This window comes from Macaca fascicularis, chromosome X (assembly GCF_037993035.2).
Source record: "Macaca fascicularis isolate 582-1 chromosome X, T2T-MFA8v1.1".
NCBI classification, from domain to species: domain Eukaryota; kingdom Metazoa; phylum Chordata; class Mammalia; order Primates; family Cercopithecidae; genus Macaca; species Macaca fascicularis.
Window position 1 is genome coordinate 37,070,706 of NC_088395.1, and position 25,624 is coordinate 37,096,329.

General features: G+C 41.1%; 1 protein-coding gene across 1 annotated transcript; it reads right to left on the reverse strand.

Moving 5' to 3' along the window:
* Window positions 1-90: 90 nt before the first annotated feature.
* On the reverse strand, window positions 91-23,675 carry LOC102117846 (lanC-like protein 3). Its single transcript, XM_045383517.3, has 2 exons — window positions 22,812-23,675; window positions 91-311 (listed from the first exon to the last, which is right to left on the reverse strand). The coding sequence occupies exons 1-2, from the start codon at window positions 23,094-23,096 to the stop codon at window positions 189-191; spliced, it is 408 nt and encodes a 135-aa protein (XP_045239452.2). The 5' UTR covers window positions 23,097-23,675; the 3' UTR covers window positions 91-188.
* Window positions 23,676-25,624: the final 1,949 nt, after the last annotated feature.

Genomic DNA, 25,624 nt, shown 5'->3' on the forward strand with positions numbered 1-25,624 from the left:
GGCGCGGGCGGAGGCCCGGCCGGGCGGTCCGGGTCCTGGCGGGGTCCCTGCCCTGGGCCGAGCGGCGCCGAGACCACAGGGTAATTTTTAATTACTAGCAGTGTACGTAATTCAGGGATGCAGATTTCAAATATACACCAAAAAGATAGGCAAATCTGTGCGAATTTTTCTTTTAATTCCCAATATACTTACTTTTTTTTATTATTTTCAAAAGCTTGTCTTGCTTCTTTGAATGTGCAGACTTCTGTGTACTCGCCCTCAATCTTGGCTAGCATTTTAATACTGAATTGGCTTTTTTCCTGTGAAGAAAACTAAAAAGATATATAATTATAAGCAAAACAAATATTTTTTTTATTGAGATAGTATCTCACTTAGTCACTCAGGCTGGAGTGCAGTGGTGATTATGTCTCACTGCAACCTTGACCTCCCAGGTTCAGGTAAGCCTCCCATCTCAGCCTCCCAAGTAGCTGGGACCACAGTTGTGCACCACCACCATACCTGGCTAATTTTTATATTTTTTGTAGAGACTGAGTTTTGCCATGTTGCTCAGGATGATTTTGAACTCCTAGGTTCAAGCGATCTGCCCACCTCAGCCTCCCAAAGTGCTGAGATTACAGGCGTGAGCCACTGCACCTGGCCAACAAAGAGTAATTTTTTTTTTTTTTTTTTTTTTTGAGATGGAGTCTCACTCTGTCACCCAGGTTGGAGTGCAGTGGCGTGATCTCGGCTCACTGCAACCTCTGCTTCCTGGGTTCACGCGATTCTCCTGCCTTGGCCTCCCTGGCAGCTGGAATTACAGGTGTGTGCCACCACGCCCAGCTAATTTTTTGTATTTTTAGTAGAGAGGGGGTTTCACCATGTTGGCCAGGCTGGTCTCAAACTCCCGACCTCAAGTGATCCATCCGCCTTGGCCTCCCAAAGTGCTGGTATTACAAGCGTGAGCCACCACGCCCGGCCGAGAGTAATTTTTTTTTAAAAGCCCACATGGAAAGTTAATATACCAGATGAAAACTGCTAGGTGCTCTCTAGAAAACAGCCAACATCCTAAACCTCTTTCTTGGAGTCAGCAATGGAGTAACACTTAATTCCAAACTAGTGTATCTGCTATCTTCCTCATCATGTGAGTACCTCCTTTCAGTAGCAGTTGCCCTGGGCAGGGACAGTGACATAATTAACTGTGTTATATTCAGACATTAGCACATTCCTGCAAACCAAGGGTGTTTATGATAGCACTATTTATACTCATTAGTATAAGTAGATACCCCAAGGCATTCTGCTGTTGGACAGAAGCAACCAAATCAAAACCCAGCCTCTAGACAATGTCTTTGTCCTGCTTCCTGAAAATAAATAAAACTTCAATTGACCCATGTAATATAAACCCAGAGAACCATTACTTGTATGAAAAGACAGGTGACAAAACAACATTGAGGAGTTAAGATACATTTGGCCAAACCCATTCCAAAAAAGAAATAATAGTTTTAAATAAAATTTAATTATCTATAGTGTGACATTTTAACACATACAACCCTATTCCACTGCCCCTCAGAAAAAGAAAATTCTTCTCTGTGATGTATGGAGATATTGCCACATAGATAATCAAAATTTATACCCATGATACCCTGTGCAGTAAATAAGGCAATGGCTATATATGCACTCATGGAGAATTATTTTTACTTTTCTATACAAGTAAATATAAAATGTACTTCAATTACATATTTCTAAAAAGAAATCTTCCTTGTTTGTATACATAAATAAAATGCCACTGGAATTAAATCCCTGCTAATATAAAAGGCTTACAACATTTCTTAATCTTATAAATTTCTAACATATGAAAAGTCACATTAGTGCAAGATTTTTTTTTAATTTGTATTTTCCAAAGGACTTTTTGAAGTATTCATTTTCCAGAGAACATTTTGAAATAAATGAAAAACAGAAGTGCTTTTTTAAGAATAAATGTCCAATCAATGAATTTAAATTTTACTTAATTATGTGTATTTCATATAATACAAAACAGATTTTTAACCTAGTATTTTTTTAAGTATCCAAATTGAATCAGCTAGATGACACACAATAACAACAACAGTAGGCCCACAATGAATGTTTCCATCCTTCTACACTTCATAAGCATAGCCATCTAAAAACAGACTTCAAGCATGGCTGAGTGAAGAGGTCAGTGAATTATCTTTGCAAAAAGCAATGATAAACTGGATAAAATTGCCAAAAAAATTCAGTACTCTTGAAAATGACAAAAGGCATACAACAAATTGAAGGTATTGACTCAAGAAATACAGTGAATTTGTGACATTATTAGCCTGAGCTCCTGCCATCCTGCCTGTCTACCCCTAGCTCTGTGGTGTAGCACTCCTACTGTGGTGTAGCAGCAGGCTATGAGACTAGATGATGGAGAGGGCTGATTTTAAAGTGCAGAAAAATCTATGCTGAGGGGTGTTGTTGAAAACAATAACGGTTTTAGTGGCAAACAACTGAGGAAGATCAACATCACAGCTAAATTGGGGTTGCAATATGAGTTGGGGTGAGCTACAGATAAGAAACTCAGCTGTAAATTTAACAGAGAGATCCAGCAATAAGACAGCCATAGTGAACCTTAAGAAGCTCCCATGTATCCCAACTGTTATGAAAGGCTATATTCACTCAGGAAAGTCCAGAGATTGCCCTAGCTAGCAACTTGTCCCTGGCTACATGTGAAGCCTTACGTACCCAGAAAGTAAAAGCCAAGGCAGATTTGTAAACTTCCTGAACTTCGAATGTGACTATATTTGGAGATAGGGCCTTTATGGAGGTAATGAAGGTTAGATGTAGTCATAAGGGTGGGATACTGTACTGACAGAAGGGAAACCTCTAGGTATCCAGGTTTAAAAATAAAAAAAATAAGACTTTAAAAAAAATGAGTAGAAACATTAGTAGCTACACACTACAAGGGAGACAGACCCTATAGAATGAATCTGGGCAGAATCTGTAGCTGCTACAATACAGTACCAAAAATGTCCACTTCTAAAATCAATTATAAGACATGCAAAAAAGCAAGAAACTGACTTGTACACAGGAAATAAAGCATTAAATGAAAACTATCCCTGAAGGAGCTGAGATATTAGACTTAGAAGACAAAAATGTCAAACCAACTTTTATAAATATATTCAAAACTAAGGAAACATATTTAAAGATTAAATGAAAAGTACTAAGACGATGAGTTGTCAAATAGAGAATAAAGATACAGAAAATGCAAAAATTCTGGAGTACAAAAGTACAATAACTGAGATGGAAAAATTTCACTAGAGAGGCTTAAAAGCAGATTTGAACTAGCAAAGAAAGAATCCATGAAGTTGAAAGTAAATCACTAGAGAAAACTGAATGGAGACTCACAGACCAGTGGAATACATCAAGCACACCAATCAATATATGAATAATTGGAGTCCTAGAATGAGAGGAGCGAGAAAGAAGGGAAGAAAAGGTTTTTGAAGAAATAATGTGAGAAAATCTCCCAAATTTAATGAAAACCAGTCTCACCTAACCTGATCAACCAAATCCCATTTTCAAAAACACAGAGATATGGCTGGGCATGGTGGCTCATGCCTGTAATCCCAGCACTTTGGGAGACCAAGGCAGGCAGATCACCTGAGGTCAGGAGTTTGATACCAGCCTGACCAATATGGCAAAACCGCGTCTCCACTAAAAATACAAAAATTAGCCAGGCGTGGTGGCGGGCACCTATAATCCCAGCTATTCGGGAGGCTGAGGCACGAGAATCGCTTAAACCCGGGAGGCAGAGGTTGCAGTGAGCCGAGATCATGCCACTGCACTCCAGTCTAGGCGACATAGCGAGACTCTGTCTCAAAAATAAAAATTAAAAAAACACATACACACACAGATCTATCCCAAGACATGCCATAGTTAAATTTTTGAAAAAGACAGAAATGATTCAACACATAGAAGGGAACCACATTAAGAACATAAACCAACTGCTCATCTGAAACAAAGGAGGCCAGAAAGCAGTTGGGATATTCGAAGTGCTGAAAAGGGAGAAAAGTTTATCAACCAAGAATATTGTATAAGCAAAACTATCATTGAAAAGTGAAGACGAAATAATGACATTCCCCAATAAATGAAGGCTGTTAGAAATCATTGCTAACAATCTTGCCTTGTAAAAAAATCTAAGGGTTCTTCTATCTGAAAGAAAATAATAGCACACAGTAACTAGAATACACAAAGAGCTAAAGACCACAGGGAAATATAAAATGCTGTATAAATACTTTCTTCTGCTTTCGTAACTGTCACAAGCTAGGCATACTTCCCATTTTATAATGTACAAGTGGTAGAATTTTACCATCTTTTGGCTGTTAAAAGGCAGATTGTGAGTGAAAATAGGAAAATATTAATGACCAACCAAGTATCTTGTCCATCAAATACTTAATCCTAAGTGGCTCTGCTGTCAGATCCATAAAAGTGAAAACACATTTAAGCAGGAGCATGTAAAGAGCTAGTTTTAAATTATAGGTTGTCCTTTCTTGAGATTTTTATACTTGAGCCTCAAAGGGAGTTATATGGTTTCATAAAATTAAAAACATGTCATCTGTATTCCTTCCTTCCTTCTGCAAATATGTATTGAGCATATTCTGTTTGCCAGGAAGGTGACTGTCATTCCGCTCTGTAGTAGTAAAAAGGCACTGGCAACTAAGAGTAAGAGCTTGGAGTTGCCTCATTTAAAGGCTCCCTAGGAAACATGTAAGATGAAAACAAAAGTGATACTGTACGTGCAGTGAGCAATACACCCAAAAGGGAAGCCAGAAATGCCAGAGAAAGGAAACAAGAAAATTATAAAAACGGCTTGTGAGAAAAATAGCAGAAGAAACTCAGGGAACAAATTTGTTAGAAACTTTTCACTTCGTGGTTTATTTCACAACTTGCCATCTAATTTCACTCCACATACTTAACCATCCATGCTTGTCTCCAGCATCGCACTACCAGTCCTTTCAATATGTTCTATTTAGGACTTCTTACCTGTATCTGAATGCCTCCCAGACACCTCTCTACAAGTTTTCAAGCTACTTTGGTGAGTCTAGGGTGACAGTAAGCAACTAATTCAGTCCTGAATCCTTACGACTGGTTTAGAAGCTCTGCCCACTCCCGTGAAAGTTCTCTCAACAAACAAAAACAATTGCCATTCAGTCAACACTTATTGGTATAATTAGGTAATGGGGAATTTTGTTTAACACTATTAGTACCACCATCCCAAGACAGCAGAAAGTTCACAACTTTGGAGAAGAACTTGAGTTCTGGACGAGGCTCCATCTCTTATCAATTGGGGGCCATAAGTCCCATAGGTAAATCTTGGGTTGTATCTGTTGTTAGACTCCCCACTGGTTGGTGCCTGTCAAAAGTTTCCTGCTTGGGCAACAAATGTTATCATTATTCTACTTCTCAACCATATAACCTTTGGAAAGCTACTTAACCTCTCTGCAATGTTTTCTATTTTCTATTCTGAAAATGAATGTGGTAATAATATCCAACTTGAAGAGATACTGCAAGAATTAAATAGGACAACTTATGTAAAATGCACTTAGCAACTTAATGGTCTATATAATTACTAGTTTCTCTTGGTTGCAATGACTTGGAAGCATTTTAGGATCTTGGAGCATCTTAGAGCCACTGCTGTGAAAAACTATTATTCTTGCTCTGCTTTAGATAAATGGTTCAACCAGTCTTTATTGTATTCTAATCATCTATCTTTTCACTTTCAATTATTTTAACTGAGCCCTATTCCCATACCCCTTTTCCCTGGGTAAAAGCTTAATATAGGTCCAGTCCTCATTTTTAACTCAATACTTTACTAGGGAAGGCACAACTGTGTAAATAAAACCACATGAAGATTTGAATCAACACAGAGGTATTCAACTCTTCATTCTACTAATAAAACATCATCATTAAATCTTAATTTAGTATGGCTTATAAGGATATCAGGGATATATCAAGCTATAATTTTGATGAGGAAATGTTTGTTGACAAAACTGACCTATAAATGACCACATCATTTCTGTTATTAGATGGCATTCATAAATGTTCTCTAAGAACACTGTTTAATCATTGGGCAGGAAGAAGGTAAATGTGAAGAACAAAGCAGAGTGTGTATAAATAATGGCTCAAAAGCACAGGTAAAGTCAGTTAAGGAGTCCTCATTTATTTTCTTGATGTTTATGTCTCAAAGAAATACATGTTTATTGTTTTAAAAGTCAAGAGTTCTTCAAAATAATAGCAGGCTCCTGCCCCCACCTATTTCCACCCATATATCAACTCCTTTGAGGCAAAAAATTAAAACACTTTTATCTGTATATTTTTCTAGCAACTTATCTCCATAGTTTAAAAATGACATCCTTATACAACTATTTCTTTATGTGTTCATTTAGGCATTCTATATTAATCTGCTAACACGAAAGATGAAACTTTAGCTTTTTTGGCCGGGCACGGTGGCTCAAGCCTGTAATCCCAGCACTTTGGGAGGCCAAGTCGGGCGGATCACGAGGTCAGGAGATCGAGACCATCCTGGCTAACCCGGTGAAACCCCGTCTCTACTAAAAAATACAAAAAACTAGCCGGGCGAGGTGGCGGGCACCTGTAGTCCCAGCTACTCGGGAGGCTGAGGCAGGAGAATGGCGTAAACTCGGGAGGCGGAGCTTGCAGTGAGCTGAGATCCGGCTACTGCACTCCAGCCTGGGCGACAGAGCGAGACTCCGTCTCAAAAAAAAAAAAACTTTAGCTTTTTTATAATGTCTCCATACATACATCTCCTTTCTTACCTACCCAAAATAATAGTATCACATTATTTGACTAAATCAATATTCATTGAGCAATATCATGTGCAATTAGGACTACTTTTGTCTCCTTTTTCTCCCCTTGGTATTAATACCCAGCCGTGATCCTGGACTGTCCTTTTACTACTACCCTGGAAGTTCCCTGTGAACCCACTGATATTGGGGCCTCAGGTTTCGTGATCCCGTATTTTCCAATGTTTTGGTTCATTTCCTCTTTTTGACAAACTACAAAAAGGGTATGTTTTTGGAGACCTTGCATAGCTAAAGATATGTTTTCTACTTTCACACTTGATTGATAATTTTGGCTGCTATAGAATTCTAGTTGACAAAGAATTTTCTCTACGAATTTTGGAGACCTTGCTTCATTGTCTTTTCAATTTCTAAGTTGCTATGAAAAGTCCAATGCTAATCCTTGTATGGAACCAGGTTTTTTCTTTTCTTTTTGGAAGTTTTTAGAGTCTCTTCTCTTTGTTTTTCCATTGAACATGCTGGTGGGTCGCTTAAATCTGGCAACTCATGTATTTCACTTATAAAAAATATTCTTGCTTTTTTTCATAATTTTCCTCTTTCCCTTTGTTCTCTTTTAATTGGGACCAACTATTAGACAGAGGTTGGACTTCTCTAATCTTTTCTCTTATTATCAATCTCATTGTCTTTTGGTTGAACTTTCAGACACATTTATTCAACTTACTATTCTCATTTTTGCATTTAATTATTTTTATTTCTGCTGTCATATTTTTTAATTTCTAAGAGTTCTTTTCTGTTCTCTCAATATTCCTTTCAACAATATCCTGCTTTCATTTCAGACATGTGATTACTTTCCTCTCTGACAATATTAATTATAGATTTGGACAATTAGGAAATTTTCTTATGCAGTATCATCTGTTTCCTCCAAGATTGGCTTTCCTATTTGTATATTTTGTTACCATCGCTGCCTTTTAAATCAGACACGTTCCTCAAATGTCTTTTGAATGACAGTTCCTATTTAACAGTTTCACCCTAAAAAGCTCCCTGGCAATTCTGGGTATGGGAAAGGGCTAGCTAGTTGATGGGCTTTAGCAGAGGGTGATGAGACAGTGTACCTGCATTTACACTGGGATGGAGTGCTCCTCCAAATGTCAGTATCTGTGGTTCTTTTTCTTGAATGTATCTGACAACCGTATATCCTCCTTCAGCCAACTGCTTGTTGGAAGCAGTGGCTGCCAATGTTCTGAATGTGGATTTGAGGAAGAGGTTAATTAAATGTGTGTGCGGGAGGGAGGCACGCACAATTCAACATGTAAACTTTCATGTCATTCTGCCTTCAGTGAAGTACCACATCTCTGCCCTTGACTGTGCCTTGGGCCTCAAAGCTGAGTTTCTCTAATTCAATCTGTCAAAAAAGTGAATCTCAAGGCTTCTACTAAGGTGTGGAGGGCCCAGGTGGAGGAACTGCAGGTTTCCCTACCAAACCTTCTCAGATGCTTCTTTATCAGTTCTTTGAAGCCATCCCCCTATGTCCATATACTTTGCTTCTAACAACTCTCACCTGCAGGCTTCTTCAGAGCCCTACTTTTGGGCTACAAGGGCAACTTCAGCAGCATGCCAAGAGAGTCGGTAGTACCTGAAAATTTACATACCCCCCACCGCCAGCTGGAGCTCATTACTGGTACAAGAGTGTACCTCCAGTCTAGAGTGTAATATACACTCCAGAGCTTCCCTACAAGATGAGAGAGAGACTGGAATTTAGCCTAAGATCACACTCTTGCTTCGTTTCCTTCCATTCACTGCTTCCTACTTTCCCCATTTTCATACTGCTCTCTCCTTGGAACACTTCCTTAATAAACAATTCCATATGAATCCACATCTCAAGGTCAACTTTTGGGAAACCTGGCCTAAGACCATCATCTGGTTGCTCAGATTTGGGAAAGTATCTTGGAGTCTAACCACTGTTTATCAAACTTGCAACTAATTCAGTTTTCATAAATGACCCACACTCCCACTACCACCAGAGACACCTGGAACCTGCAATTCCTGAACCTTTCTACTGTTCAGGAGGCTGAGACTTCCAGGCTTCTGGAAGTTTGTGGAAAATGTAGAGCACCTTCCTGTATTGTCATTTTAAATAGAAACTTTAGAAACATTTTGCATTTGATAGAGTTGAGTTCAGGCTATTCTTCCAAACGTCTTGGGGTACAAGCCCAAGATTCTCTTAGAAGTGTGTGCTTTAGGAAAAAAAAAAAAACAAAAAACAAAAAAAACATGCGGACGGTTTACCTGACTTAAATCTATAGAAATTAAGAAGTTATATAGTCAGACAAATGTGGGTTCTACTACTTTACTAGTTGTGTGATATTAGGCAAGTTACTAAGCTTCTCGAAGTCACAATTTTCTCACCTGTAAAATGAAGAAAATACACTTATCATAGTGCCTGTCACATAGTAAGTCTTATCCTTTGATTTATTTTCTGGTGGTGATAAGTTTATGGTACTGCTGCCATATGCCCTCACCTAGTTCCCACATTTCAGAGATGTTTGACCAAGGTTAAGGGTATAGTCTAAGAAATTCATTCTCAAAATGTTTTCCCCAGACCAGCAGCAGCTGCAGCATCACTGGGAACTTGTTAAAAGTGAAAATTCTCCCTGTAGTGCCAGCTACTTGGAAGGCTGAGGCAGGAGAATGGTGTAAACCTGGGAGGCAGAGCTTGCAGTGAGCTGAGATCCGGCCACTGCACTCCAGCCTGGGCAACAGAGCGGGACTCCGTCTCAAAAAAAAGTGAAAATTCTCAGGTCCATCTCCAGAAACTTGGGGAGTGGAGCCCAGCCATGTGTGTTTTAACAAGCCCTCGAGGGATTCTAATGCATTGCAGGTTAAGAAACACTTGTGTCAGAAAATAATAATAATAATAATAATAATAACAGACCCACACGGAGATTAAAGCCAAGACTTAGAACCCCAGTTGGTGTGGTATCAAAGATCATAAGCAGAGCTAATCAATATACATGACACCCCCACCCCTGATTAGGGATAGGGGAAAGTCATAATTATAGCTTTATTATTAAAGTAGCATAGTTGTTAATATCAAGAGCATTATGTGATAAATGAATATAAATAGGAGCTACGAATGAAAGAGTGAAGTGCAGATTTAAGTTTGTAAAACTGACAGTGAGTCTATGCCACGTAGCTTTCAAATACTAATAGAGGAGGGCATTAATGCAAGAAAAAAATACTTTCTGAGCCCAGAAGCTGAAGAAACACTTGAAAGAATCCTTGATTGTATTAACCCTTTTCTGAAACAAGCTAATAAATGTACACGACCTGGAACATTTGCCGAGGAAAACTTATTTGAGGTTGTCACTTTGACAGTGTCACAACTATTGAAATTCCTCTGAAATTCTGAATTAGTGCTATGGAAGCAAATTGTCTCCAGAAACAAAGAAGAGAACTTAAGAACAAAAAATAGCTCATTGAATCCACCACTCAGAATAGGGTATTGGAGTGGGGAACAGTAAGAAGCAAATATTCCAACGTCACCTGCATAGCAATTTACAGTATCTTCAAGCCAATCAGGTGATTTACTCCAAGGAGCACAAATCAGAGAGACAGGAAAGCCAATTCTTATAATACTGCAAAGATCCTACAGTTTTTAAAAGAGAAAAGAGCCCGTTCCCTGGAGGAAGTGCAGAGTAATTCACACAAGTCCTTGTTTAGGGTTGATGCCCACCCACTCAATTTCCTTTGACATATAATCTGCCTGAGCAGCTCAGCTTAATCTCCTGCATGGCAGAGCAGAGGGCTTCCCCCCAGCCCTTTATGACCTCTGTGTGAAAATCTCAAAGCTTTGCTGTTGCCATCCGGGTCACAGCAGCTCTGAATGCCACCACAGGGAATATTAGACAGACTGGCTGAACATCCAAAAGAATACATATGCTATTTAGTCAACGTAGAGTGCTTTAGCACCCTATGCTAAAGCCCAACAATACTCAGAATCAATATCCAGAACACTGGCAGCCACTGTCTTCACCAAGTAGTAGGTTGAAAGAGGGTTTATGGTTATCAGATAGATCCAAGAAAAAAGAATCACAGATACTGACATTTGGAGGAGTACTCCATCCCAGTGTAAATGCAGTTACACTGTCTCATCACCCTATGCTGAAGCCCATCAATACTCAAAATCATGGCTGACACAGGGAATTCTTAGTCTATGCCTGGGAGCATCCTCTGCCAAGCACATTACCACACATTCTCAGTGGCCCTTCATAGCACACCTATGAGGTAGGTGCTGCTTGAATTGCATTTTGTTGGTGAAGAAATTAAGCCTCAGAGATGCTAAGTAACTTGCTTAAAGTCAACCAAATATTGCAGTGGAGTCCAACAATCGCAAGGCTACCTGAATCTGAAAAGACTGTTCTTAACCATCATGCTTTATTGTCTTCATTGAGAGTCCAGCCTATTTCAACAATTGCAATTTGTAATAAATGTGCAATTCTCTTTGCTTCACAAGAAAAAAAAACACAACATTTTAAAAAGCAAGATTATGTTAATGATATATGCATGAGGACAATACGTCCTTTCTGGTTGGACACTGGATCTCTTCAGCTTTGGATAGCTGTAAAGTCTGTTAGAAATGTGTCTCCTTCCTAAACTCATTGTGTAAGCAGAGATTCAGCTGGTCCCGACAGTGCTTGCTTTGAGATTGGTGATGCTTTTGTTGCCATGGACACCAGATTTCAACACACCACTGAGCACAGGGAATCCATTCCGCACAAAGTAATGGGGCCAGCAGATGGGCACAGGAACAGCTAATAGCACATAATGCCATGACCAATATTTGTTTTGCCACCTCTCATTTAGATGTTTTTACCAACGAAGTCTGTAAGACTTTGTCTCTCATCTGAAAAACAGCTTCTTTATGACCCAGATAGCCATACTCACACATTAACGGGCCAAAGTCGTTCATTTCTCTGGTTTGCTGAATGGTTAAGGCTATTCAGAAAGGAAAATCTGATCTTACACAAAACACTCCTTCATTCAGCTTGCAGAAAGAAAGATCAAATACTTCTTGAAAATTCAGTTTGTTCAAATGGCTAGTGCTCCAAGAATAATGGGCCTGTTATCTTGGCAGGTTTCCCTAGTAACTAAAACCATAAAGAAAATAATTAGGAAGAGTTTAGTGATGTGTGCATGTGTGTGTATCTTATATACACATGCATATATATATCTGTGTGCATGTGTGTGTATAATGAGAACAACTTGTTTTTTTATGAGACAAACCAAACAATCAAATCATTGTATTTGACTGGTGTCAGAGATGAACTTGTAAGTTGAATCATGAAGAGAAAGACTTGGACATATCATGAACTGTTGGACCAGTGTACCAAGAGACCATCACCATGTGGGGATACTACAGGACCGCCCTGTCACTTGGAGGAAATCCATTGTATATTGTGTTGCAGCCAATCACACGACAAACATCATTTACTAAATAAACTAGCAAAAGTGTAATTAGAGAAGTTAGTAAGAAATTAATATGATCTGTCATTTTCACATTCAAAGGCCAATACATTCAATAAAATTCCATTAAAACAATCTCCTTATAGAGCACTGGGAGTTTAGTTATTGGCAAAATAAATAATTAAGTTCATTTAAAAGAATTTTTACGGTATTTAGTTTTCCATTTACTCTAACAAAAATCATGAACTATGTTCTCTTTAAATATAATACAAATAAGTTTGAGTTTTAGTGGAATGTATATTAACAGATGAAAGATATAAATAAAGTGTATCTAAAGCTTTTTGGATTGAGTAGGTCTGTTAAATCATTGTGATTAGAAAATCAAAAAGAAAATATCTGATCATTTTTAATTTAAATTAATTTAGAGTTGGAAGAGAAGCTGCTTTATGTGATACAGGTAAAAATCAATTGAATGATTAAACAGGCATTGTATCATGATTATCAGGCTCATGTTTTCTGTTTGGGAATAATGTAATAAAGTGTCTCTTGAATTATGATGAAATAATTTAAAACTGCTGGGATATGGTTTGGGCCTTTAAAGGAATTCTAAAAACTTGCTGTATATGGTGAAAAATTACACCTATTATGAAAAAGAAATCCATGCATTTGCTCATTCATTCAATAGATGTCAGCAGATTCCTTAAACATGCAAGGAGATACACCAGGAAGTGACTCTTTCCTTCAGTATAACATACAAACCGGAGAGCTGCTATTTTTGCACCTATGGAAGAAGTCATCCTTAGTACAAGAAAAAATGATGAAAATCATGAAGTTTGTGGACTCGGTTACATTTGTTGACAGGCAACCCCGTAAAACTGGGGAAAAAATTGTAATTCAGAGTGTTGTGCTCAAGTCTGCTCCATAAACCAGCAAGAGCGGCATCACCCGAAGCTCAGTAGAGATGCAGAATCATGAGCCATACTCCAGATTCACTGAGCTAAAAGCTGATTTTTAACAAGATCCCTGGGGTTTGCATGCACATTAAAATATGAGGATCACCAATTGAAATCACAGATTTGGCAACCAGCCTGGGGAAGATGGAACCCCATCTCTGCCACTGACTTGCTGTGTGATCTGGAACAAGTTTCTCAACCTCTCTGTGCCTCAGTTTCCCTACTGGATATGATGGCGATAATAATGGTGCCTATGTTATAAGGTAGTTGGTAGTATTAAGTGACATATATGTAGAATCTAAAAACGTCTAACTCATAGAAGGTGAGAGTAGAATGGTAATTGCCAGAAGCTGGAGGTGGCTGGGGGAAGATGGGCAGGGAAAGGGTAGAAGGTGGTAAAAGGGTACAAAGTTTCAGTTACACAGGAGAATAAGCTCCGATGATCTACAGCAAGGTGACTATAGTTAACAATAATGTATTCTATACTTCAAAGTTGCTAAAAGCGGATTTCAAATGTTCTCACCACAAATAAATGATAAGTATGTCAGGTGATGGAGATGTTAATTAGACTGATTTGCTCATTCCACAATGTGCACATGTATCAAAACATCACATTGTGTCCCATAAATATATACAATGATTGTCAATTACAAATAATAAAATTTTAACAAACAAAGTTACACTTAGCTACATTTTGAAAAGTGACATAATACATGAAAAATTCCTACAACAGTGTGTGGAAATAAGTGATCGATCATTGTCAGTTCGTATGACATCATTTTAGCACTCACTGGGTTCTGGGTCATGGATAACAACGGGTCTAAGCTGTAGCCCATAGAAGTGCCCGCTTCCAGGTGAATCTGTAACCAGCCAATTAGGAATTGGACCCAGCCTACAAAAATCCAGCTTGCCCAACCCTGCCGTCATTTCAAGCCAAACTTCAGGGTTTCAGGGTTTACTTAGGCAGTATGCAACACACACCTGCCTAACAAATGGGGACTGCTCAAATCCAAAGAATGCATGAAATCCTACACATGCATTTTGTTTGGTAAAAGTTGAAAGGAACAATAAGGAGACTCAGTTTCTACTCTGGAAACCTCCATCCTAACTTCCTGCTCATCAGCTTGGCATATATTAAAAACTCAGATGAAACCCAGTGACAACACAGGCACTCCCAAATGCGGGTGGAGGGAATAGAAATTGATGGAACATTTTTGGAGAGCAATTTGATAATCCTCTATCAAATAAAAAGTATATGTCAACTTTGACCCAACAATTGTGTTTTAAAAATTTATCCTACATAGATAATTGCAAAAGCAGGCAAAAATACAAATATAGAAAGACATATATATGTGTGTTTCAGTTACCAGCAGACATCCAGGGTCCAAAAATACTATGCAGAAAATTCCAGAAATAAGCAATTCTTGAGTTTTAAATTTCATGCCATTCTGAGTAGTGTGATAAAGTTTTTGGATATCCTGCTCCTTCCCACCTGGGACGTGAGTCATCCCTTTTTCCAGCGTATCTACTCTGTAAACCACCTGCCCCTTGGTCACTTAGTAGGAGTCTCTAGGCGTCTCAGTTATCAAATCGAAAAAGCAGTATATGTAGCATTTGTTACTATCCACGGTTTCAGGCATCCACTGGAGGTCTTGGAACATATCCCTGGCAGATACGGGGAGACTACTGTATATGTATATGCATTTATATTATTTATGGCACTATTTATTTGTGATAGCAAAAAAGAAGAAACGAGTAAACCTAAATGTCCATCAATAGGGTTAAATTATAGTATAACATTAAATGGAACGAATATAAAGAATGCTACATCTCTCTATACAATATGCAAAGATGTCCAATGTACATTAAGCAAGAAACCAAGCTGTATAATATATGTATAATATGATAATTTGTATAAGTGGATAAAATACAGGTATTTTATGGAATAGACTGTTCTAAAAAAAGAAAAAAATGTTAACTTTTAAAACAAATTTTAAATAAACAATTTAAAGACTCATTTTGTTTTAGATCTTTGATGAGAGAAATAATTTTTTTTTTTTTTTTTTTTTTTTTTTTTTTGAGACGGAGTCTTGCTCTGTCGCCCGGGCTGAAGTGCAGTGGCCGGATCTCAGCTCACTGCAAGCTCCGCCTCCCAGGTTCACGCCATTCTCCTGCCTCAGCCTCCCGTGTAGCTGGGATTATAGGCGCCCGCCACCTTGCCCAGCTAGTTTTTTGTATTTTTTAGTAGAGACGGGGGTTTCACTGTGTTAGCCAGGATGGTCTCAATCTCCTGACCTCGTGATCCACCCATCTCGGCCTCCCAAAGTGCTGGGATTACAGGCTTGAGCCACCGCACCCGGCCGAGAGAAATAATTTTTAAGAAAAACTAGGAAAAATGCTCCCCAAACTTTACTAAACTTTACTAGTTTAAATCTTAATTAATAGTTAATATCCCAGCTTTTATTTAATTGGCAGCTAGCTGACAGCAAAAACAAGATGCCTTACAGGTGTCATGATGCATGGAGGTGACTTGGAAAAGGGAAGAGAAACACCAAAGGGAGGAAAAGCGAATGGATAAAGGAGGTCATAAGACAGACCTTGCCAAGGGATGCAAAAGGGCAGATGCTTTGGTAACGACCCAGTAGCCATTTCCTTCTTCCTTTTTTCATATCAGAACCTATGTCCAATGATCGAGGTTAAAAATAAAAACACTAGCCTTCCCAGCCTCCCTGAAACTAGAACTGACTAATGACCAAGTGCTGGGCAATGAGTCAGAAGGGAAATTCTTCTAGGATAGAGTGTTCTACATGACGTTAGACAAAGATGCAGGGGGAAAAAGCCTCAGACTTTACCTCACTACTTCAGTTAGGGGAGCACGATTAGTGTACGATCACTACTGCAGTTAGGGGAACACAATGTTTGCAATGACAGCAGCCATCTTACAACATTGAAAGGTGAAACAGCTCAAACACTGAGAACAGCAGAGAAAACAGCTGGAAAGAGCTTGGATTTGGATAACTCTCCTGAGTTGCTGAAACAATCCTGGAGTGGCCTAGTTTTCCACTGCTTGCTAAGTGAGGTAATAAATGGTCTCATTATTTAGATGACTTTTTATTGGACATTTTGTTATTTACAGCTAAAAGCATTGCCCCTTATACAGCTGCCAACCACCTGCCTTAGAAATGAGCCAAAGACCCAATTAACAACTTTGCAGTAACTTGCTGCTGTTGTTGTTGTTGTTTTCAAATCACAGCAGGAAGATAGGTACGTCATATTGAGTATCATTTTCTATCTGATATTCAGAATTACCTTAGGTTTTCTGTTAGTAGTAGTGAAAAAGGCTACCATTGATTCCATTTAGCAGCTACTACGTGCCAAGCACTGTGCTAGGCACTTTATCTAGGACTGGTCATCACAGCAACTTCCAAACCAGTCATCTTTGGCTGGGGAAATAAAATCACATCTACATGTTTCCCTCCTTACTTAAACAACTTAGCATTTCCTTACAAATGTAAACCACAAACCACTAGTTGTACTTGTGACTTTGTCACCTATAGAAATCACAGATATATGCATGCCACGCTGCAGCTGTGGAAGGTATCTCAAAATATCATTGACTCTCATCACTGTTTCAAAAGTATCATCATCATTAGACCTGCCGTAAAATCTTATTTAATGTGTTAATAAAGGAGCACATACACTACTGCTCACACATTTTAAAAATGTTTTGGTGACGGGGTTGCAATATACTTGACTTCCTTTGTAATTCTGTGTGTTATCTTTTATGCATTTAAAAATATTATCCTGGCCGGGCGCGGTGGCTCAAGCCTGTAATCCCAGCACTTTGGGAGGCCGAGGCGGGTGGATCACGAGGTCAGGAGATCGAGACCATCCTGGCTAACACGGTGAAACCCCGTCTCTACTAAAAATACAAAAAACTAGCCGGGCGTGGTGGCAGGTGCCTGTAGTCCCAGCTACTTGGAGGCTGAGGCGGGAGAATGGCATGAACCCAGGAGGCGGAGCTTGCAGTGAGCCGAGATCGGGCCACTGCACTCCAGCCTGGGTGACACAGTGAGACTCCGTCTCAAAAAAAAAAATAAATAAATAAAAATAAAAATATTATCCTAAGAAGAGGTCCTATAGGTTTCACCAGACTGACAAGGAGTCCTTGGCACAAAAGGGGTTTACACCCCCCCATAACCAGTCCCCCTTGTTATCATTCTTAATATTGTCAATCCACTCTTAATGCAAAAAACCAGGGCGATCTTTCTAAAAGGTAAGTTAGATCAAGATATTTCCTCCTTTAAACACGAAACAAATGCAGACTCCTAACTTTGACTAACTTGGGTCTCCAGGATCTGATTTTACCCTGCTCATGTCTCCTTCCATGGTTTCAAACTCCTCTATGCCCTGCTCTCTCTCTCCTCCAGCCATGCTAGCCTCCTTCTATTTCTTTGAAATGTCCAAGTCATTTCCTACCTTAGGGGCTCTTGCCCTCTGCCTGGAATGCCTGTTCTTAGCGCAGCCACTTGGTTCCCATGCTCTAGTGATAAGCCAGGACGTTGCCTCCACAGAGAAGCTTTCCTACCAAACAGCAGCCCTCCCCTTTCCCACCTGTCCTCAGTTAGTTCCTGATTACATCCTTAAGAGCACTTAACTAAAACGACTGATGTTATTTTTTTCTTCACCAACAGACTTATATTTTTTGTTCACTACTGAACCCAAGCATCTAGTAAGTTGCCTCACACCATGTAGAAACCTGACATTTACTGAATGAATGAATGAAAACCGGAACAAGTCAACGAAAAAGCTCTTATTAATCAATTTACATGTGAGGAAATTGAGGCTCAAAGATGTTAAAATATTTTTTTTACTTTGGGAGGCCGAGGCGGGTGGATCACGAGATCAGGAGATCAAGACCATCCTGGCTAACACGGTGAAACCCCGTCTCTACTAAAACTACAAAAACTTAGCCGGGCGCGGTGGCAGGCGCCTATATTCCCAGCTACACTGGAGGCTGAAGCAGGAGAATGGCGAGAACCCGGGAGGCGGAGCTTGCAGTGAGCCAAGATCGCACCACTGCACTCCAGCCTGGGGGAACGGGCGGGACTCTGTCTCAAAATAAAATAAAATAAAATAAAATAAAATAAAATAAAATAAAATAAAAAATAACATAACATAAAATAAAACAAAATAAATATATATTTTTTTCCAAGATCACTCAGTGGCGGAGTTATTATTTTAACTGAGATCCTAGGTCTCCCCCTAATCCCTCTGCCATTGTCCGCTCCATTTCCACCGATCAGTGGAAAGCCGAATGGACCCAATATAAGTTTTTCTGGCATGATTTCTTGAGACTTCAGTGCCCCATTGCTCAAGGATATCTGCCTAAGAAATCCTTGAGCTATTCCAGGAAAGCCAAGTTAAGTTAAAATACATGCCTGGAGAGAGGGATTCTATGTCTCTTGCCAGATACACATACATCTTTTCCTTATATCTGAACCTTAGAAACGTAAGTACAAACAACGAAAATCAAATAAAAAGAAAAGAACCTACAAAAGGGTAAACTAAGGAAGAAACAAATTAGATAAACCCAGGGGAAATGTCTACACATAAAAATAGATCTGCTAAGGTACTGTATGCTAGCTTATATGGACCACAATTCTAGCCATACACTCCCTAGTAGCCAACACAAAGTGACAAACAGAATCAGTTACATGACATATTTTGAAGATTTTTACAATTCAATCAATTGCCAGGAGTCACACAACTATTACTGTCTCTACAATCTGAGAGCAATTCCTCTTGTGGGTCTTTAGAGTGAAAGGTAGGATATAGTAATCAGCATTCTAAACTACAGACGTTTTAAATAAACCTATCAAGCTTCATAGAATGGTGTCTCACAGTATGCCTTAATAGAGGTGGCAGTTATAATGCCAAAACCTATGCAGCACAGTATTGCCTTGCTATTCAAAGCATGCTCTATGGACCCGCAATATCAGCATCACCCAGGAACTTGCAGCTCTACAAGATCTGCAGGTGATTCCTAAGCACATTAAAGTTTAATAAGCACTGCTTTATTGGTTGAGCTTAAGCCAAGAAAAATAATGGAAAGAAACTATAATTCATTCACTCATTCATTCATTTAACAAATATTTACTGAAACTTTGGCAGTAGGAAAGGATTTCTTTAAACATGACACCAGAACTACCACCATAAAGGAAAATATCGATATAAATGGGGCACCACTAAAATTGGGTGATATTTGCAAACACACACAAAGCTGGGTATCTAAAAATGTGCCAGGCAGTCTTGGCAATGAACATCAATGAAACCAAAAATGTCTACCCTTATGGAGCTTACATTCTAATTGGCAAAGGCATAAACAATTTAAGTAAAACGAATCATGAAAGGGGGATAAGTTGAGGGTGGGGTTGCAATTTTAAATGGGGTAGTCAGGAAAGGCCTCAGTGAGGAAGTAAAGACCTATACAATGCCAGGCACAGTGGCTTATGACTGTCATCCCAGCACTTTAGGAGAATGAGGCGGGCAGATCACTTGAGCCCAGGAGTTCCAGAACAACCTAGGCAACATGGTGAAACTCTGTCTCTACAAAAAATACAAAAAAATTAGCCAGTGTGGTGGCACGTGCCTGTGGTGTCATCTACTTGGGAGGCTGAGGTAGGAGGATCACCTGAGCCCAGGAGATCAAGGCTACAGTGAGCCATGGTTGCACCACTGCACTCCAGCCTAGGTGACAGACTGAGACCCTGTCTCAAAAAATATATATACATAGATCAGGTACGGTGGCTCATGCCTGTAATCCCAGTACTTTGGGAGGCCGAGGCGGGTGGATCACCTGAGGTCAGGAGTTCGCGAGCAGCCTGGCCAACATGGTGAAACTCGTCTCTACTGAAAATAAAAAAATGAGCTGGACGTGGTGGCACACGCCTGTGATCCCAGCTACTTGGGAGGCTGAGGCAGGAAAATCGCTTAAACCCCGGAGGCAGAGGTTGCAGTGAGCCAAGAGCATGCCATTGCACTCCAGCTTGGGCAACAACAGCGAAATTCCATCTCAAAAAAAAAAAAAAACAAATATATTTTTTAATATATATATTTTATATATATATATTATATATATATTTTATATATAGAGAGAGAGAGACCTATACAAGGTCAGAGCTCTAGCTATAAATATCTAGGGGGAGTGTTCCAAGTAGAAAGAACCGTAAGAACAAACACTGAGGCGGGAAAGTAACTAAAACAGTAAGACAGCCAGTGTGGTTGAAGAATGAGCAAGGAGTAGAGTAGGTGTGTAGGAGGCTAGATCATGTGGGGCCTTCTCAGGATTTTTCAGAATCATAACTTTAACTGTGAAATGACAAGCCACTGGAGAAAAAGTAATAGGGAGCCACTGCAGTATGTTGAGCAGGGAAATAATATGATGAAAAGTGTCTTTTGAAATATTTGTTTCTTAGGGGTAGATGGAAGGGCTTGAGTGGGAGATTCCAGCTCAAAGTATGTTGCACCAATCCCAATATATGGTGATTCATTCATTCAACTCTTTATTAGGTGGCAAAGATGTGCCAAGTAATGTGGGGAGGATCTAAATTAGAGTGTTAACTGAGGGAACTGCCAGAGGAATGTGAATATAAATGACATCGGAGGGGAAGAAACCCAGGTCATACTGACAGATTATTTATAGAGAAATGACACAAATTCGCAATTCAATTTAATCAAGGTTTATGGATCACCTACTGAGGGCAAAGTCCTGTGCTGGCTAGGATTTGCGGGTTGGGGATGGTGTGTAAAACTTGTACTTTCCCCTCAAAGGGCTTCCAGCCTGGCGTGCTTAGCCCCTGCCCTACACCTTTCAAGCCAGAAAGTCCTGAATTGCCACAGCTGCAGCTGGCACTGGAACTAACTGGTTTGCTCAGGTTAAGAGCTGGGTTTTTTTTTTTTTTTTTTTCCTTATCCTTGAAGCTTGTTCCATCTCCTGGGAGCAGGGGCCAAAGCACCTCAACTCGATTAGTACAAAAAAAAAAAAAAAATAGATCTGGTTTGGCAGGAGGGCAGAAGAGAGGTCTTAATAAATGTCTTTGTGGCTCAGTGTTGCAGATTGGCCCAAACCACCAGTTTTTGGGCAGAGTCCTTCTGGTCTGCTTCCACCTGTGTGACCTGGTGGTCACACACTCTTCCCACTCCATTCTGGAGAAAAGGCCTCAAGGCATGGAAAGGGGAAGAGGCAAGATTAAGGAAAACAATTGGAAAAAAAAAATTGAAAACCGCCTGCTGCCAGACTACAAGGTGAGGGGAGCAGATGCAAATACAATGCAAATGATATGTAAATATCTCTGTGGCCTGCTAAAAGGTTTTCTACAACTGGAAGGGCATTTGAATAACTGCTGGTAGTAACAGTGACTCAGAAGCAGAGCAAATTATTTCAAGACAACTTTGTGACATAGACCTTTGCTGCCCAGCTAACACAGTGCACTTTCTTTAGTCATCTTTTTTCTCACTTGAATCAACCTCACCTGCTATTAAAACAAAAAAAACACAAAACAAAACAAAACAAAAAACCGGTCTGCCTCTGTAGAGGTTATCTAAGTTACTCTTTTAAAACACTATATATACCTTTAACTTTTCTTCAAACGCCTTTCTCACCTAAATAAAGCCAAGTTAAATGTGTCACTTCCTCCCTAGAACAATACCTGGCTCCAGCGGATTATGAATGGAAGTGCCTCTCTCTCAGTTCTAGTCACTATGATCCTTCAGAGTTTTGTTCTTTTTCCTACTCCACAGGAACTGGCATATTCTCTTCTAATAACCACATGCTGATTTCAAAGTGAGTCCAGGAAAAAATACGTATGTGAAAACCAATTCACTTTTAGGAGCCACTGTAAAGTTATTCATCAAGAAAAGCTGCCTGTCAAGAAAGCTGTGGTCTTGCCCATCCTAAGCAAATATGTTTAAGTGAAATAATGCACATGCAACCACAATGGGGTACATTTCCGGGTACATTTCCGTCTACCTTTATGTATTTTTAAAGGGGACACTCCTATCAGATATGCATTTAATAAGAGCCATGGGTTGAACTGAATAGTAAGCAAGACAGTAAACACATCAGACCCACGGCTGAGTAGTTATTCTTGGTTACAGACCCAGGGCTCCAGAAGCAACTTACCTCCACATCGGCCCCGAAAAGTTCCATTACTTTCTAGCACTCTAACATTCGAGGATGCCTCAGCTTTTGACAGCAGAGTCAAAGGAAAGGAAATCCCCTCCATTTCTGAGGTTTTCATCTTACTTGAAAGGGCCACACTGTCATCCCCCAGAAAGCTAACAGGCATCTGGAGTGATGCCACGTTCAGCGTAAAAACACGGACAAAGCGCACAGACGCCGAATCTCAACAAACGAGAGACTGAAAAAGACAGGAAAGAAGACGGACAAAAGCAGGAGACAGACCTCAAGAGACTGACGAAATGCTAGCACCACACAAAGAGTAACAAAGAGATGGAGAACAACCCGGGGCAGTGCTGCCGGAGCCAAGGAGTCCGGGCAAGCGGCGAGCGCCCTCCCGCGGCCGGGGCTACCTCTTACCTCCTGGGCGAGTTTCTGCTTGAGCACCAGCGCGGCACACAGGTAGCCTGCGCGGCCCACGAACAGCTCGTCTGAGCCGCACTCCAGGAAGGAGACCGGCGCGCAGACGGCACACAGAGCCCGGAACTTGCCCAGCGGCTGCACGTAGTCGGACCGGCCCAGGGCGTGGTACACGAGCGTGGCCACGGCGTACACGCCCGCGCCCCCGAGCAGGAAGGCAGCGCGGGTGTCGGCGTCCGGCTCGCCCCACTCCTCAGCGCGGGCGCACGCGTCGATGAGGCGCATAGCTGAGCTCAGGTAGGGTTCCCGGGGCTCTGCAATACGTGGTAGAGCATGTAGGCCACTCCGGCCACGCCGCCAAAAAGCCACGCCTGGCAGCCGCTAGCCCCGGCCGTCGCCCCTCGGGCCTCGGCGCTGCCCCAAGTGGGGGAAGCTCCTGGAGGATGCGCTCGATGGTGGCGGTGACCAAGGGCGCCACCGCCTCCTCACACTGGCCCGCCAGCAGGCTGCCCTGGTAGTCATCGAAGCGATTGGCGAAGCAGCGCTTGGTGTCCATGCTGTTACCCGTGCCCGCTAGTGCGGAGCTGAGGACCGCTTGAAGTCGTGCCCTGCAGCCCCGCACACCACCTCCGGCTCTCTGAGGCACTCGGATGGCGGTGTATGCGGCGGGGAAGGAGCGAGAAGGATGAGACGGGAGGTGACAAGAGGAGGCGGGCCAGGAGCGGATGGCCAAGTGGGGCGCCGGGCTGCGATCGCGGGGATGTGTATCGTGCGCCCCGCTCTCTGAGGCCGCGCCCTTGCCGACCCGCCCCCTCCTGCCCCGCAGCAGCTCAGCGGCCTCTCCAAGGGGCCGAGGTGATCTCTGGCAGGACCCACGCGGGGCCCGCGCCACGCCTCCCGCTCCGCCCCTGGCTCTTCCTCTCCTGGCGGGAGGCCGGGGACGTGCGGGACGCTGATCTGGGACTCTGGGACTCAGCATACGCACAACTGGTGGTAGAAGTGACAGTCTTGTCCCTTGTATACTCAAAGTGTGGTCCTTGGGTTAGAAGCACCAGCATCACCCGGGAGCATGTTAAAAACGCAGCGTCTCAGGCTTCGCTCCAGACCTATTGAATCGAAATCTGAATAGTCAGCAAGATCCCCAGGTGATTCGCATGCACATTGAAGTTTAAGGAGCCACGGAACTAGGCTAGAGTACCAAGACAAAAGTACCAAGAGTACCAAGACAAAACTAGGCGCCTTCTTTGACGTTTGTATTTCATCTTGGTCGCTTCGGAGTTCTCATTATGAATGTTTCAATCCCAAAGGCTGGGGTATTTGAGCACATCATGTTTAATGCATTAAAACGGTGAAATACCCCATACGGGAACTTTTTTCCCAGCTTTGGTTTTTGTATTGTCTTCTTCGAGTATACAGGAGTAAAAACTCAAAGAACCACACAGGATTAAGGCAAGGAAGGGGCACTCCCCTCCTGCCATGCGTGCATAGTAAAAGCTCAATACATACCTTGAGGTAATTAACTAGTTAATATTAGGATAAACCCTCTGTGATAATTTAATTAGGCTTTTTATCTCCCCCTTCCCTCCCTTCTTTCCCATGTTTGTTCTCTTCTGCTTTTTTCCCAAGGGCGTTATGGAGGGTCTCCTATGTGTCCTGAAACCTGGAAATAGATGGATGAATAAAATTTGACATGGTCCTATACTTCTTGGAAATTACAATTCAATGGGAAAAACAGAAAATGAACAATTACAAAAGCTAGTGGTCTTTCTTATACTCAGCTGTTTGAAGTAATTCTGCCTTTCCCAAAGTGTTGACTCTTGAAGACTAAAGAGGTCACGTCTCCCAGGAGTATTTGTATTTTGATAGGGACTGTGCAAGACACAAAGGAGTAACTGGCTCATAGAACAGTTTCTGATACTTTGTGGGGAGAGTAACTACTCCACTTACTTAAAAGGCCAGTTTGGACGCATTTTTTTTTTTCCTCAGAAGTATTAAATGTCACCATGATTGGGAAGCAGAAATTAAATACTCTGCCCCTCCACCCTTACTTGATGTAGTCCGGGAAAGAACCTTAGTTTGCCAACATGACTGCCGGGAGGGACACATCCACATAGTTCAAGGACAGTATGGCCATCATCCCCCTTTGATGCTGCCAAAACAGGTTTATTTTTAGTAATAATAATAATAAAAGTCCACTTTTAGGCAGGGAGCTTGATATGTTAAAGGAAGGAAAGGCATCAAAGAACCAAGAGGGATGTTGAGTTTCTCCTTGAGACGTCCTTCCTCATCCCTCAACCACAACAGGCATTAGAGGTGATTTTTGTCCCCTCAGACAAGGAAACATAAAATAAAGCCTTTACCGGCAGAAATGAAGGCTTATTCCACTTCATTCCTCCACACCTCCCTCACCCTTGTCATGAATCTAGAGGCAACTCTTAACTCTGACTCTGATTATTCTTCCAAACACTCCATCCCAGAGGTAGCGGCAGCAACAACAGGGATCTGCTAACTGGCTTCAAAATAGAACTGTATGTAAACGCATCTCCGAGAAAAGGAGCTCTTCTGCTTTTTCCCACTTGTGTCATCTGTCCATTGCCCCAAAATGCTGTATAAAAAGCAATCACAAAATCTTATAGCATATGACAGTAAGTTTACTGTTCATGAGTCTGGGATCTTGGCCGGGCTCATTCAGGTGTCTGGAGGTGGGTTGGATCTTGCTTGGGGAGACTGAAGTGACTGGTCTGTAGCCCACATGTCTCTTGTCTTTTAGCTGACCAACACAGCATGCTTGCATGGCAATGGCAGAGGGGCTA

Coding starts and splice junctions, on each gene's coding strand:
- LOC102117846 (XM_045383517.3), bottom strand. CDS start 23,096: ATGCGCCTCATCGACGCGTGCGCCCGCGCTGAGGAGTGGGGCGAGCCG. Junction 312..22,811: donor AGCAGAAACTCGCCCAGGAG/GTAAGAGGTAGC, acceptor ATATCTTTTTAG/TTTTCTTCACAGGAAAAAAG.